This window comes from Pogoniulus pusillus, chromosome Z (assembly GCF_015220805.1).
Source record: "Pogoniulus pusillus isolate bPogPus1 chromosome Z, bPogPus1.pri, whole genome shotgun sequence".
NCBI lineage: Eukaryota > Metazoa > Chordata > Aves > Piciformes > Lybiidae > Pogoniulus > Pogoniulus pusillus.
The window spans coordinates 110,601,927-110,618,955 of record NC_087309.1 but is presented as its reverse complement, the minus strand read 5'-3'; the positions used below and the strand labels follow the sequence as shown (position 1 = coordinate 110,618,955).

At 45.5% G+C, this 17,029-nt stretch overlaps 1 protein-coding gene across 1 annotated transcript in view; it reads right to left on the bottom strand.

Annotated features, from left to right (window-relative positions):
- Positions 1-2,656: 2,656 nt before the first annotated feature.
- Positions 2,657-17,029, bottom strand: part of PIGG (phosphatidylinositol glycan anchor biosynthesis class G (EMM blood group)) — a 139,384-nt gene continuing 125,011 nt past the window's right edge. Inside the window, exon 13 of the mRNA XM_064176707.1 lies at positions 2,657-4,291. Coding sequence (XP_064032777.1) covers positions 4,066-4,291 — 226 coding nt within the window. The 3' untranslated portion in view covers positions 2,657-4,065. The remainder of the gene's footprint in view (positions 4,292-17,029) is intronic.

The following is a 17,029-nucleotide window of genomic DNA, read 5'->3' as shown; positions in this document are numbered from 1 at the left end:
TGACAATTAACTTCCTCCTAACATCCAGCCTAGACCTCCCACAGCACAACTTGAGACTGTGTCCCCTTGTTCTATTGCTGCTTGCCTGGCAGAAGAGACCAACCCCACCTGGCTACAGTCTCCCATCAGGTAGTTGTAGACAGCAATGAGGTCTGCCCTGAGCCTCCTCTTCTCCAGGCTAAACACCCCCAGCTCCCTCAGCCTCTCCTCATAGGGTTTGTGCTCCAGGCCCCTCATCAGCTTCGTTGCCCTTCTCTGGACACGTTCCAGCACCTCAACATCTCTCTTGAATTGAGGGGCTCAGAACTGGACACAGTACTCAAGGTGTGGCCTGACCAGTGCTGAGTACAGGGGCAGAAGAACCTCCCTTGTCCTACTGGCCACACTGTTCCTGATGCAGGCCAGGATGCCTTTGGCTCTCTTGGCCACCTGGGCACACTGCTGGCTCATCTTCAGCAACTGTCTACCAGTACCCCCAGGTTGCTTTCTTCCTGGCTGCTCTGCAGCCACTCTGTCCCCAGCCTGTAGTGCTGCTTGGGGTTGTTGTGGCCAAAGTGCAGAACCCTGCACTTGACCTTGTTTGATCTCATCCCATTGGCCTCTGCCCACCCATCCAGCCTGGCCAAGTCTCTCTGCAGGGCTCTCCTACTCTCCAACAGATCCACACCTGCTCCTAGCTTGGTGTCATCTGCAAACTTACTGATACACTGCAGTGGTCAAAACTGAGGCATTAGAAAGGCATAGGTGATGAAAGTTTTGCCATACATGGTCCATCTTGACACTAAGTGTTATTTGCTGAAGACCACCTCTAAGTGCCTAGTACCCTCGTTCTTTAAAAGCAACATCATGAAAAAACAGTGTACTTAAAGCTACAGTTTGAATTTACTCCTGAAGCTGAAAATGTGTCATCAGCACCCTGTCAGTGGGAAAGAGACAGCAGTGTTAACTCAGTGAGGAGAGACTGCTGAAGGAACTCATCTACTTCTAGTAGAAACCTAAGCTTTTTATCAAATATTCATAGGATCACAGGATGTTAGGGGTTGGAAGGGACCTCCACACACCGTCGATTCCAACCCTTCCTGCCAGAGCAGGTCACACAGGAACATTTCCCGACAAGTCTTGAGAGTCTCCAGAGAAGAAGATTCCACAACCTCTCTGGGTAACCTATAAACATTGATTAGATCACCTCTAAACTGTCTTCTTTCACCAGATCAGACAGCCTCAGGTCCTTCAGCCTCTCCTCACAAGGCAGTGCTCCAGCTCCTTCATAACTCTCCCTTGGACTCTGTGCTAGATTAAGCCTATCCAGAATGCTTTGGTGAGAATCATGGAATCATGGAATCATAGAATCATAGAATCAACCAGGTTGGAAGAGACCTCCAAGATCATCCAGTCCAACCTAGCACCCAGCCCTAGCCAGTCAACCAGACCATGGCACCAAGTGCCTCATCCAGGCTTTTCTTGAAGACCCCCAGGGACGGTGCCTTCACCACCTCCCTGGGCAGCCCATTCCAATGGGAAATCACTCTCTCTGGGAAGAACTTCCTTCTAACATCCAGCCTATACCTACCCTGGTACAACTTGAGACTGTGTCCCCTTGTTCTATTGCTGGTTGCCTGGGAGAAGAGGCCACCCCCCACCTGGCTACAGCCTCCCTTCAGGTAGTTGTAAGAATTAGATTACAGCCTGTGCAAAGGAAACAGTGGTGATGCCTACTTTAGTCATAGGCCTGCTGAGGTGTATAAGAACAAGAAAGCAAACATAGGTAACAGAGTTGCTCTCTGACTCTTTGGGGCTGAACTTCTCTCTCTAACTTAACCTGACGTCCGTGTGACCAATCCACCTACTTCCTAACACCCCTGGCCGACCCTCCAAACTATCTTGAGTGTCAGGTAAGGTAAAGGGGTGGGGAGAAGGTGGAAGGATGGTTGAGAGTCTCTCCTGGGGACTAAGGTTTCTGAGACGGATGTTGTGTTTCTGTGTTACTTTTTATCTTGTCTATTTCTGTACATACTGTAGCTACCTGCTTGTCTATTGTGCTAAGCTGTAAATATAAAGTTTCATTCAATTTCCAGTGCTGCTGAGTCTGGTCTGGGTGATTTTCAGAGTGTGGAGTAACATACAAAACATCACAGACTCTCTCCAGTAGATTCTGTCCCTCCTGAAGTGGGGAGCCCAAAACTGAAGGCAATATTGCAGGCGGGGTCTCAGCACGGCAGAGCACAGCAGGAGGGGAGCCTCCACTGGCCACACTCCTCTTGCTGCACCACAGGATCCCACTGACATTCTCGGCCACAAGGGCACATTGCAGTTCCATGGACAACTTCTTGTCCACCAGCACTCCCAGGTCCTTCTCCACAGGCATTGGGAGGTAACAGATCATTTGAGGTGAACCTGTGTACCTCATCAGGCAAAATGCAGGAACCACAGGCTTAACTCTCAGGTTGAAGCCAGGAAAACAACTTCAGGAAGTAAGTCTCCTATATGTGGGAGGACTGCTTAGGAATTAACCATGCAAGCAAACAAAGAAGATGTTGATAACCCCCATGCGGTTGCTAAGCAACAGGTAACCAGAAAAACACTGAAAATTATGGCAGCATGAATGATGAAAATGGCACAACACTTACAAACAAAAACTCTTTTGAACACTTCATGATTTGCAGTGAAAAAAATCCCCAATTTATTAAAGGTATTTAATTTTCAAACTTCCAACAGGTCACAGTGAATAACATAAAGATCCAGATGAACAGCAATGCATGTCCAGGACACTGAAAATCCTGTTGGTTCCATGTTGGAAAACAATTTTCATTATTAGTAATCAAATGGCCTATTATTAAGGTATAAAAACTAGAAGCCTGCTTTCTGAGATCTGCCTTATCTGAAACAGGAGATGTAGAACATATCAGTGATCCTAATGAGTGCGCTGCCAGCTACAGAGGGCTTAAAATGCTTGCTTATTTCCAGGTTTACAACGTAAGTTTAAGTTGTCTTTATGCTTTTCTTTTGCTACACTTGTTATACATCCAGATTACATCCTATTTGCTGCTAACATGGAAAAAAATAGGAAGCAAAGGAAAAACCCTACATCAAGAATACAGACAGGACAGTCAGCAGTGTCTATCTTCCTGACAGAAGGAAGGAAAATGACACTGTCAGGAGTTAATTGCAGCACGTTCAAGTGAAGTGGCTAGACAGGTCACTAGGACAAAGGTGATGCAAACACACCTTTTCTTCTGAGAGTAATTCGGCTCATTAAACTTCTTTCCCATTCATGGTTCATAACTCTGTACCCTGTTGTGGCAAATATGATAAAATTTTCAGTGCAGCTGCCACCAACCTGATTTAATATTTACACATCAATAGAAAGAAACACAACATTTCATCAGTGAATGGACTCCACAGAAGACTCAGTGCTTTCTTGGCTCATTAGCTTTTCTTATCCATTGCCTGAAGTGCAGATTGAAAACCATTATGACTAATGATTGCACATATTCTAAGTACAAAACCCTACCTTTAAGCAGAAATGCTGTCTATGCAAACAAATAAACAAACAAACAAAGTCTCTTACCAGAGGTATCTGTGCAATAATTCAACAATAATTTCAATGCACACAGGAGAAGCAAAACAAACTAATGAAAACAACCAACAGCTGTGAACAGCACCAAGAAATCCTGCAGTATTTTTAGGATTTGTAGTCTAAGAAAGTTTAAAAAAACCCCACAATTGTATACACAGAAGACTTTTCAGTGCCTAGGAGGCATTGGTCAGTATTTACCATAATATTGTCAAAATTCAGATGTGGTAATATTGCCATGGAGATGGCTGTAATGACAGCCACATAACAAAAGTCACCCACAAAAAAGAAGTTTATTTCAATTCAGCATTTTCAAAGCAAACTCTGTTTTAAGATGTAGCACACCCTTCAAACCCTGTTCTCGATTGAAACAAACAAGGTCACTCTTCAAATCCTGCACAACAAATTTAAAGCTGTTATTTTTTTTCCTTCTTCCACTGCAGCCACACACTGGACCTCGCAATGCAGAACTGTGTAGCGCATGCTGGCTTTCAATCCTGCACCTTCTGGGAGTGGTTCTGATCCATGGCTGTGAAGAAGAGGCAGACAGCAGCCGTGATGAAGACATGCACTCCCTCATACAGTAGTTTTGGTGAGAAAACACTCCATATGAACAAGTGGTAACGCAGACCTGTCACCAAAACAATGTAGATGGCAACTGGGATGGAACGCATCAGGGCGTAGCAGAAGCAGCCGTGACCCACTGCTGCGGAACTCCTGGTAACAAAAACAGAAGAGTTCATTGTCAGGGAAGCTTAGTAAAGACATCTGAGCTCCTCCACTCTTTACTCATAGATTCACATAGAATACCAGGTTGGAAGGGACCTCAAAGCTCATCCAGTCCAACCTTTCAGGGTAAGAATATAGTATAAATGCAGTAGTCCAGCATTTTGTCAAGCTGGGCCTTGAGACTGCCTAATGGAGGGGGATCCACCACTTCCCTTGGGATTTTGTCCCAATGTTTCGTAGTTTGGTGACACTTTTTTTGGCATCCAGTCTTAATCTTCCCAGTAGTAACTTGTGCCCTTTACCCCTTGTCTCTACCATGTGACTCTTTGTAAAGAGGGAGTCTCCCTCCCCATGATAGCCTCCCTTTATGTAGTTGTATGTGGTTATGAGGTGTGCCCTAAGCCTTCTCTTCTCAAGGCTGAACGAACCCAGTTCTCTCAGCCTCCCTTCACATGGCAGGTCTGCCAGTCCTCTGGTCATTCCTGTGGCCCTTCTCCAGACCCTTCCCAGCCTGTCTGCATCCTTCTTGTATATCAGGGACCAAAACTGCACACAGTGTTGTCATGGAAGGCCAACATAGGCCTAAATATGTCCTGGTTTATCCAAACATGTTTTCTGCTCTCCTCCTTCTACTGTTGTGAGAAGCACCACAGGAAAGGAAGACAAAGGCCTGTTGCCTTCAAGTCTCTTCTCCTTACAAGCTTGTAAACAGGGTACCCTCACATGTTTATGCATTTGTGTTCTGTCCTAAAAGGGTAAAAGTAAGCCCTGACTTTACCTAATATTGTTAAGTTTGGCAAACTGCCATTCTGATTGGCTGATCTGTGGCCAAGGAGCCATTAGTCTCAGGCTGCATTGATGAAAAGAAATGAGCAGGCAAACACAATGTGTTTCTGCCTTATTGTGCTTCTACCTCATTGCTCTCTGCCATCGTATCCTTCCATGCTCTGCCTGCTACATAAAAACAAGCTCTGATACTTTGGGTTTGTCTACCTGGAAACTTGCTGTGCCTCGAGTTTACTAGGGAGTAGCCAGCAAGTGCTTTCACATGATAGGCTCACTTAGCCAGCATGACATTATGCATGCCTGCACATCTGCAAGACATCTGTCCTGCACCTCTGCAAACCTCCATGCCAAATCTGGAGTCAAAGAGGAACCAGGATCAGGTCAGAGATCATCTGTCTCTCTCCCAGCACCCTGTTAGAGCCTGGGAAGATCAATGACTATCAAGATACCAACAGAACTCTCTGCAAGTGTTCTGGAAACTGTAGTTAGTCCCAGTAATAGAGAGGTAACATTTTGAGAGTAAATGCCTAAAGCCTCTCTTTAACTGAATCCAAGTGCCTTCTGTCTTAAGGAGAAAAGAGCTTCTCAAGTCCCTCTAGTGGGCAAGCTGTGTAATTGACAGTGATAACCTCTCTTCCAGTTCTAAGAGTTTAATGTTTGTTATATTCTTGCTAGTTATTTCTTAAGTGTTCTAGATCCTCAGTTTTCCTCTGTGCAATATTTTTAATGACCGTGCAAAGAACCTGATTAAAAATAGGTAATGCACTGAGATTAAATATATTAATATACAAAAGAATAAATAATATTAATTTTGAAATAAATCCCACCCATACTGCCATTACAAGTGCTCAAGGAGAGGCCTGACCAGTATTGAGTAGAGTGGGAGAATGATATCTTTATCCCTGCTTGTGACACCCTTATTAATGCAACTCAGTATCCTGTTGGCTTTCTTTGCCACCACAACATGCTGTTCACAAATACTGAGCCCTTTGTCCACCAAAAGCCCCAGGCCTCTCTCCACAGTGCAGCTCTCAAGCCAGGTGGCTCCCAGTTTGAGCTGAATTCCTGTGTTCTGTGTTACTAAGAGCAAGACCCTACACTTGGCCTCATTAAACTTCATACAGTTCCTTCTTGCCCACTCAACCAGCCTGTCAAGATCTCCCTGTGGAGGGTGGCTCTCCCTTCTGGGGTGTCGACTTCCCCACTTATTTATGTGTTGCCAGCAAACTTTATCAGAATGCTCTTAGTTTCAGTATCCAAATCATTAATGAAGTTATTAAACAGTGTTGGTCCCAGTGTTGATCCTTGGGGACCCCAGTAGTGACAGGCTGCCAGTTTGAGAAAGAGCTATTTATTACCACCCTCTGGGTACAGCCTGTCAGCCAGTCCTCCACCCACCACACAGAGCACTTGCCTAGGTCACAGCGTGTCAGGTTAGCGTGACTCTATAGCACACCCACAGATCTCCACTTTGTGTCAGAAAATGTTATTGGTGCAGCAATGTAATCAGCAAGGCTTGTGCTTTTCACCTTTATATATCACTTAATGCCTAAGTATATGAAGTGTAAGCACAGCAACTGTCACCACAATTAAAGGCACTCAGTTAATTCCACCTTACACTTAGAAGGTTCTGCGATGTAATATACTGTGTTTTAATTCTTAAAAAGCCTCCATTATGCAGCTTTCAAGGCAGCTTTGTCTCTGGTTAGCCTTCCACATGATCTAGAGGCAGGGAAGAAAGACCTCAGTACTCTTGACAAAGTGCCTAGCCTGCACAATGGATAATCAGATGGAGTCTGCTCCTCTCATGAAGCACATAATCTTGCTGGAGTATGCTGCTGCCCACACCTAGTCCCACTGCACAAAGCAACATAAAACTGTGCTATTAGAAAAATGTGTTGAGCTAGCTAACACAACATTATCTAGAGGATTCCCTGTTCTCAGGCTCACGTGAGAAATGCCTTAGCTTGGCTGAGCCCACTGGACTGCAAGAAACGTCTGCCCCACATGTAACCTACATGGTCCCAATCTCCCACAAGGAGGTGTCCTGAACAGTGTCAGAAGTCAGATGAAAATGGAAGTGAAAAGAATTTTCTGCACTTCCCATAGAACCATAGAATTCTTGAGTTTGAAAGAGATCTGAGATCACTGAGTCCAACTGCTGACCTCAAGCTTGGAATCTCACAACTATCACTACACCATGTCTCTAGGCACAACATCCACACGTGTGCTGGTTTGAGACTAACTGAAATATTTCACTGAGAGAAATTAAATCCTTAACTGTGAGAAGAAAAGCAAACAACAGTAATCTATATCACTCAGTTTTTCTGCTGAGAAATGCAACTAGTCAAAATATAGCTAAGAGGATCACTTCTCACACTCTTCTTAGCTCTCACTTCTGGCTGTGCCTTCTTTCTGGCAGTCTGGTCTCTGTGGCTGACTCTGTATTTAACTCTCTAATCCACCTAACTCCTTTTTCCTCTAATCTCCTTATCATCTTTTATTGTTGTTGTTCTTTTTGACATCTCCCCTCAGATCTCCAGATTTATCATGTGAGCTATATATGGGTTGATCTGGTTATTTCTGAAGGGAGGGAAAGAGGAAGAGGGAAGGGGATTTGGGTTGGGAGCCCTCCTGGGGATGAGGGGTTTTGTGTTTCTGTGTTACTTTTAATTTGTATATAACTGTATATATTTGTGTATGTACGCTTGTATATTGTGCTAAGCTGTAAATACAGCTTCATTCCTAAATTTCCAGCTCATCTGAGTCTAGTCTGGGTGATTTCATAAGAGTAGGGGGGGTGGTTAACACCCAAACCATCACAACACATCTTTTTAACTGTCTCTAGGGACAACGACTCCACCACTTCCCTAGGCAGCCTATTCCAATGCTTGATTACCTATTACGCAAAGAAAACTTTTCCTAATACCCAATTTGAACCTAATGTGGCAAAATTTAAGGCCATAAATCCATGAGATGCCAACTTTCAGCAATGATGCTGGGTTGGCACATGTCCAGTTTCCCCAAACCACATCTGCAGAGACTAATTCACACCAAATTCAGATGTTTTCCTGTCCAGGGTGGAAAAAAAAAAATAGAAGGAATAATCCTATTGGACTGGAATAATAAGCAGGTCATTTTCCTCTCCCTATCAAAGTATTTTACATCATCAGTTCCCAAAAGCATTGGTGAAAAGCAGAAATTATTTACACTGAAATCCTGATCTGAGAATCTGTTCTGCTCCTCCCAGTTTTTAATTCTGATCTTGCTCCAAGCAATACAAATTTTAGATGATTGACACTGATGTGAGATGTAAATTAGTCACTTATGTGTAAGTAAGCACAGAATGCAGTGCTCTACATAAACCACTGAACTTATTCTTCTTTAAATTAAAATAATTAGGATGCAGTCCTATTTTCCAGTGGAGATCAAAATTCCCAAGGCCTTGCCTGTAAGGAAGAAGAGGTCATGAAAACAGAGCTGAATGATCTCCCTCATTGCTTTGGCAAAGAAACTGTGACTTGGGAGTGAACCAGGCCACTTCCATCTCCTGAATTAGCAACCTCAGTCTTCGGAGAGTTTGTGTAAATAAACAGCTTTATGTTTAATAAATGATTTTGTGGACAAGAATTGAGGAAACTGCAGTTCACTCTGTTTCATCTGGTTTCGTGCTCATATAAGTATTTTTAGGATGCCAGGGTTTGAGCAGGATTGAACAGAACTGAGCAGAACTGAACAGTCTGAGAAAACAAGGAGAGTAGGCTGAGTAACTGACTTAGGTCATTCTGATAAGGAGGCACAGCTGCAGAAAAGTGGCCTTGGGAGGCTGGCAGAGAGGCTGCTGTCTGTAGCTGAGCTGTGCTATGAGGGCTGGCTGCTCAGCCCTGGGAACAAGCAATGTTGTGGCTAAGCTGCTGCAAAGGGGGATTAAGGGGGGTGGTTGGTCAGGTCTGCCTCTGAGCGTGTGGACAGCCCATTTCTGCTTTGTAAGCCTGTCAAAAGTACATGCCTGGCGTCTCTCCCTTTCCTGCACAGCCTAGAAGAGAGGCCAACTCAACATTTCTGGGGCTTAAGTCTTAAATAGAATCATAGAATCAATGATAGAATCAACCAGGTTGGAAGAGACCTCCAAGATCATCCAGGCCAACCTAGCACCCAGCCCTAGCCAGTCAACCAGACCATGGCACTGAGTGCCTCATCCAGGCTTTTCTTGAAGACCCCCAGGGACGGTGCCTCCACCACCTCCCTGGGCAGCCCATTCCAATGCCAATCACTCTCTCTGTGAAGAACTTCTTCCTAACATCCAGCCTATACCTACCCTGGCACAACTTGAGACTGTGTCCCCTTGTTCTATTGCTGGTTGTCTGAGAAAAGAGACCAACCCCACCTGGCTACAATGTCCCTTCAGGTAGTTGTAGACAGTAATAAGAACCTCTCCTCATAGGATTTGTGTTCCAGGCCCCTCACCAGCTTCGTTGCCCTTCTCTGGACATGTTCCAGCACCTCAACATCTCTCTTGAATTGAGGGGCCCAGAACTGGACACAGGACTCAAGGTGTGGCCTGACCAGTGCTGAGTACAGGGGCAGAAGAACCTCCCTTGTCCTACTGGCCACACTGTTCCTGATGCAGGCCAGGATGCCATTGGCTCTCTTGGCCACCTGGGCACACTGCTGGCTCAACTTCAGCTACTATCTATCAGTACCCCCAGGTCCCTTTCCTCCTGGCTGCTCTCCAGCCACTCAGTCCCCAGCCTATAGTGCTGCTTGGGGTTGTTGTGGCCAAAGTGCAGAACCCTGCACTTGGCCTTGTTCAGTCTCATCCCATTGGCCTCTGCCCACCCATCCAGCCTGTCCAGGTCCCTCTGCAGGGCTCTCCTACTTCCAACAGATCAACACCTGCTCCTAGCTTGGTGTCATCTGCAAACTTACTGATGCTGGACTCAATGCCCTCATCCAGATCATCAATAAAGATGTTGAACAGGACTGGGCCCAGCACTGATCCTTGGGGAACACCACTAGTGACAGCTGCCAACTGCATGTGGCACCATTCACCACCACTCTCTGGGCTCTGACATCCAGCCAGTTCTTGATCCAGCACAGAGTGAATCTGTCCAAGCCATGAGCTGCCAGCTTGGCCAGGAGCTTCCTGTGGCAGACAGTGTCAAAGGCTTTGCTGAAGTCCAGGTAGACTACATCCACAGCCTTCCCCACATTCACCATGCAGGTAACCTGATCATAAAAGGAGATCAGGATGGTGAGGCAGGACCTGCCCTTCCTAAACCCATGCTGGCTGGGCCTGATCCCTTGGCTATCCTGTAGGTGCTTTGTGATGGCACCCAAGATGACCTGTTCCATGGCCTTGCCTGGCACTGAGCTCAGGCTCACAGGTCTGTAGTTTTCTGGCTCCTCCTTATGACCCTTCTTGTGAATGGGAATCACATTGGCAGCTTCCAGTCTTCAGTGACCTCTCCAGTGAGCCAGGACTGCTGATAAATGATGGAGAGTGGCTTGGCCAGCTCAGCTGCCAGCTCTCTCAGCACCCTAGGGTGGATCCCATCCGGTCCCATGGACTTGTGAGGATCCAAGCGTCTCAGCAGGTCCCTTACTGCTTCCTCATGGATTAGAGGGGGACTGTACTGGTCCCTGACTCCATCCGCCACTTCAGGAGTCCAGCTGTCCTGGAGACAACCTGTCCCACTAGTGAAGATTGAGGCAAAGAAGGTGTTAATAGTCCATAGCAGCAACTTAACTACGTCCCCCTCCTTCAGGGGAACACCCCTCTTTTCCACAAGCTGCATTAACATTTTTTGGCAGCTCCTTTCCACTGCGATGGCAGTGACGACCTTTGCCCGCTTGTAAATTACATGTGGATCCACAAATTCCCCAACTCTCTCCGATGGGGCTGGCTACCGTCGCCAACAGGCAAGCCCCCCACACTCTAAACCACCTGTGTTTCAGCCCTCCCCCAGGCACGAGAAGGTGCCCAGAAGGGCACCATACCAGACACTGGGTTACTCAAGGGAGGTGGTGGAGCTGCCGTCCCTGGGGCAGTTCAAGGCAAGGTTGGACGTGGCACTTGGTGCCATGGTCTAGCCTTGAGCTCTGTGGTAAAGGGTTGGACTTGATGATCTGTGAGGTCTCTTCCAACCTTGGCGATACTCTGTGTGTGTGTGTGTGGGTCACCACGCATGTCGAGTTGGCCTCTCTTCTAGGCCATGCAGGAGAGGGAGAGACACCAGGCTTACACCAATGTGATGCATAATGGTCAATCTGTTTAGTGGAGCTAAGTGTGATACCTATAGAGTGGAGCTCAGTACAGGGGTATGTACTTATGATAGGCCTACAAAGCAGAAATGGGCTGTCCACACGCTCAGAGGCAGACCTGGCCAACTACCCCCCTTAATCCCCCTTTGCAGCAGCTTAGCCACAACATTGCTTGCTCCCAGGGCTGAGCAGCCAGCCCTCATTGCACAGCTCAGCTACAGATAGCAGCTTCTCTGCTAGCCTCCCAAGGCCACTTTTCTGCAGCTGTGTCTCCTTATCAGAATGACCTAATCCTGTTCAGTTACTCAGCCTACTCTCCTTGTTTTCTCAGACTATTCAGTTCTGCTCAATTCTGCTCAATCCTGTTCAAACCTCAGCAGTAGGATTTAGATGATACAACTGGATAAACAAAAGAAGTGTTAGAGTCAGAAAACAGGGCACTTTTGTAGTAATCTTCTAGAGTAAAAAATGCACTTGATAGACCAGCTAGATGAAGACTCTCAGTGGTTGTGGCTAGCACAATTATTATGTCAAATGATGGCATTTAAAACCAAATCCTAAAAGAGACAAGTGAGTGCATCCAGTTCAAGAAGGACAAAGAATTGCTTAGATTCACAGAATCAGTCAGGGTTGGAAGGGACCACAAGGATCATCTAGTTCCAACCCCTACCCTAGATCAGGTTGGCCAGAGGCCCATCCAGCCTGGCCTCAAACACCTTCAGGGATGGGGCCTCAACCACCTCCCTGGGCAACCCATTCCAGCCTCTCACCACTCTCATGCCCAACAACTTCCTCCTCACATCCAGCCTGACCCTACCCATCTCCAGCATCACTCCACTCCCCCTAGTCCTCTCACTCCCTGATATCCTGAAAAGTCCTTCCCCAGCTTTTTGTAGTCCCCCTTCAGATACTGAAAAGCCACAAAAAGGTCACTTGGGAGCCTCCTCCTCTCCAGACATAACAGCCCCAACTCTTTCAGTCTGTCATCACAGCAGAGCTGCTGCAGCCCTCTGAGCATCCTTGTGGCCCTTCTCTGGACATGCTCCAGCATCTCCACATCCTTCTTGTAATGGGGGCTCCAGAACTGGATGCAGTAGTGGGTGAGCTTTTAAGGTCACTTCCAGGCCCTAACATTCTGTGATTCTGTGATCCATGAACTTACACATCTAGGTCTTTCAGGAGCCCTGCACTGAATGGACTGAAATGTTCATTCCTGTATTTTTCCCTAGTTTGTGCCCATCTAACACACCTAACAATACATTTAGCACCTATTGTGTAAAAGCTCCTAAAGGCAGATCAATGCTGTTGTTGTTAAGAAGTGCATGAGTGATTACTCTTTTAATCATGGTGAAACTGGTTATAAATTTTTTTAAACTGATTCTCTGTGTGTTTGTTTCTGTGGCTCAAGAATTAGGTAGATATAACATTTCATACTAGAATGGAAGCAGGCAGTAACCTTTACTAGTAACCTTTCAACTTTGCATCATTAGCAAATAAGTCCCCAGTAAACACCTATGTGGATAGATAAATGACACGATTATTTCTGTATTCTAATACAGTAAAAACAATGAACTGTTTTCTGCCTGTACACTGACTTAACTTCCAGGAGGCCTCAGAAATCTACCTGCAGAGGGAAGGCTTGGACAGTTCCACAGTATAATGCAGCAGTGCTGTATCCATAATGTTAAACTGTCAGTGGGGTTCAGTAGCAGGACAAGTCCATTTACTATGGAGCTAGGGAATGCATTCACATGCCTGTTGTTGTGCAAACAGTAGCAGCACTTGAATGGCTGAGCACAAACAGATGTCTTCCAGCCTGATGCTAAGGCAAGGACTTAGCTCGGCAAGCACAGCACCATGCTTTCTTCTTGCTTCTGCTGTACACCCAGTTTGCTGAAGAGCTAAGAATTATGACTTTGTGTGCTCTTTCTGATCATTCTACACACACAGAGTGACCACAGAGTACAAAGCTTTGCCAGTCCACAACAAATGAGGCGACCAAGATGTGGGCTTCTGCTGATAATGTGACCAAGGCAATCCAGCTAGTTCAGCTAGTTCCTGAATTATTCCAGAAGTCATCACCATGACAGCACTGAAAGCAGGTTGCAGTATGCCATGTACCAGTATAGGTTGGGGGCTGATCTGCCAGAGAGCAGCTCTGGGGAAAATCACCTGGGAGTCTAGGTGGACAGAAGGATGACCAGGAGCCACCAATGTGTCCTTGTGGCCAAGATGGTAAGCGGCATCCTATGCATTAGGAGGGATGTGGCTACTAGGTAGAAAGAGGTTCTCCTCCCTTCTGTTCTGCCCTGGTGAGGCCACACCTGCAATATTGTGTTCAGTTCTAGGCCTCTCAAGTCAAGGAGAACAGGGAACTGCTCGAAAGAGTCCAACACAGAGCCACAAAGATGATGAAGGGAATAGAAGATCTCTCTTACAAGGAAAGGCTGACGAAGCTGAGGCTCTTTAGCTTGGAGGAGACTGAGGGGTGACCTTATGAATGTTAAATATGTGAAAGGTGCTTCTCGGTGATGTCCAATGACAGGGCAAGGGGCAACAGGTGCAGGCTGGAGCATAGGAGGTTCCACGTGACCATGAGGAAAAGCTTTTTCTCTGTGAGGGTGACAGAACAGTGGAGCAGGCTGCTCAGAGACATTGCAGAGTCTCCTCTGGAGACATTCAAAACCCACCTGGATGCATTCCTGTGTGACCTACTCTAGATGATCCTGCTCTGGCAGTTGAAGTTGGAATAGATGATCTTTCAGGGTCCCTTCCAGCCCTAGCAGCCTGTGAATCTATGGTGTCACTCACTTATTCTACCATTCCTGAGCTAGAGAGTAATGCTCACAACCTTTCAATGCTGCTTTAGTGAAAACAGAAGATCAAAGGACAAATCTAAAGTAGCAACCTGTAACTACTCCATATAGAACTGTCTCTGAAGCAGTTAATGCTTTTTCTAATTCAAAGAGGAAGAATACAGGAGGATGTAAACATTACACAGTACCTCCAAATTCTGACAGAACTATCTCTACATTAAGGCCCCTGCATAAAGCAGGAGTGAAAAAATAAGTACTCTGTTTCTGAGTTCATTTAGCGAGTTATCTTCTTGGGGACTTGAATAAAACACCTAAATGTGTTGAAGATGACAAAACATACCCAGACTTCATGTGATATTTATGCTGAAGATGGCTAATTCCAGAAAAACAATGCCTTTAGAGACTCCTGAATCAAAGAATATTACAGATTCACATCATCCAACGTGCCATATTTAGACTGCACAACATTAAGTACATTCTAGAGTACATACTGGCTGACAACAAAAATCCTCTCTTTTAATTTAATATTTAACATGCAGAAAAACATGGCCAAGAAATTGTGCTATTAATAGACTTTCTGCTTCCTTGGGCCTCCTAAATCCCAGCTGCCAATGTTTCGTCAACAAATCTTTCAACTCTCAGTCCCTCTCTAACATCCTATTAAAGTCTGTATACAAGGTTTGTAAAATGAAAAACATTATGATGCCAAAGATGTGAAAGGAAAAAAAACTACTCTTTTCTTGTCAAAGCACATCTCCCAGTTGTACACAGTACTTGGCAGATACTGGCACAAGTTTTGTAGTTTAAAAGTCAGGAAGGCAAAAAAACAAAACCAAAAGCAAAACAAAAAAAAAAAAAAAAAACCCACACCAAATCAAACCAAAACAAAAAACAAACAAACAAAAACCCAAAACAAAACCAACCAAACAAAAACTCCCAAACAACAACAAAAAAAAAAAAACCAAAAAAAACAAACAAGCCCACAAAACAAACCCCAGTTTCCACAGAGAGCCCTACAAATAATACCACAAAGGGTTTTAAAATATACTATTGATGACACTAAACTAGGTTGTAAGCTGGAGACATCAAAAAGGAGACTCACCCTTACAGAGAGTAAGTTACCAGGCTGGAACAGCAGGCTAGCAAGAAAAGGACGAAGTCTAACTGAAACAAGAGCCAAGTCCTGCATGCAGGACAGACAAAATAGAGAGCTCAGTACAGGCAAAGCTGGTGAAAGGCCTGGAACACAAACCCTATGAGGAGAGGCTGAGGGAGCTGGGGGTGTGCAGCCTGGAGAAGTGAAGGCTCAGGGCAGACCTCATTGCTCTCTACAACTACCTGAAGGGAGGCTGTAGCCAGGTGGGGGGGTGGCCTCTTCTGCCAGGCAACCACCAATAGAACAAGGGGACACAGTCTCAAACTGTGCCGGGCAAAGTATAGGCTGGATGTTAGGAGGAAGTTCTTGCCAGAGAGAGTGATTGGCATTGGAATGGGCTGCCCAGGGAGGTGGTGGAGGCACTGTCCCTGGAGGTGTTCACGCAAAGCCTGGCTGAGGCACTTAGTGGTTGACTGGCTAGGGCTGGGTGCTAGGTTGGACTGGATGACCTTGGAGGTCTCTTCCAACCTGGTTGATTCTATTCTATTCTATTCTATTCTATTCTATTCTATTCTATTCTATTCTATTCTATTCTATTCTATTCTATCTGTGTGTCTGGGGAACCGCCTTGCTGAAAGAGCCCCGAGTGTGCTGAACATGAGTTGGCAGGGTGCTGCAGCAGAAGTAAGGTAAATCAGGTCCTGGATTGCATCCACAGGGGTACTACTGGCAAAGATGGAGATGCGATCAACACAGTCTACTCAGGGCTTGCCAGATCACATCTGGAGGTCTATGTTCTGGTCCTCACAATTCAAAACTGACATGGACAGACTGGAGAGGGTACAAAAGAGGGCTGGAGGTGATCACATAAATCAGTAATTTCTGCCATAAAAACTCTGGCTACAGAAATAAAAGATGGCATAAAAGATGGCATGAAAGAGCTGAAGGAGGAATTGAAAACCTCCATATCCAAGTTGGCAAAGGAGAAAGACACCCATCCTTCACCTTCTTAAAGGGGCAAATGTCTCTGCCATCAGAAACAGATTTCGCCTCCCAGAAAGTCATTTCAAAGCAGGAAGCAAACTCCACCTAGACAATAACAATCACGTGGATTAAACTGTATGACCAATCTTTGGATAAACCTGTGTGACCAATTTGGTGAGAATATGAATAACTGGGATGGTCAACTTACTTTAGGTCTTCTGAAATGAGTCAGGGAACTACAGAGTGGCAGAACCAGGGGTAACAATGTCAGAAAGGTAGATGTCACTCTTCAGTTTCCCAGAACCACTCCAATTGTTCTAACAACTGCAATCGTTCCCACCATAACATTATGCACACTGTGTGCACCCTACAGTCTATGCTCAGCATTAAAGGGGCCCTGCCTGCAGCCAGGAGGATGAGAGGAATGATGGAGATAACATAATCTATTGAAATGTATTAATTAGATGGCCTGACACTTCAAAAGTTCAGAAGTACAGGGCTTTAGTTGACACAGGTGCTCAGTGTACTCTACTGTCATCAAATTGCAAAGGGACAGAGTCTGTAACTATTTCAGGAATCACTGATGGATCTCAAGTTACCTAAGTTGCAAGCTGAAATAATTCTAACAGGTAAGGAGTGGTAGAAACATACTATTGTAACTGGTCCTGATGTGCCTTGTATTCTGGGAACTGATCTTCTGAGACAAGGTAATTTCAAAGGTCCCAAGGGTTACAAAAGGGCTTTTGAAATAGCATCTGTAGAAACTGATGATAGTAAATT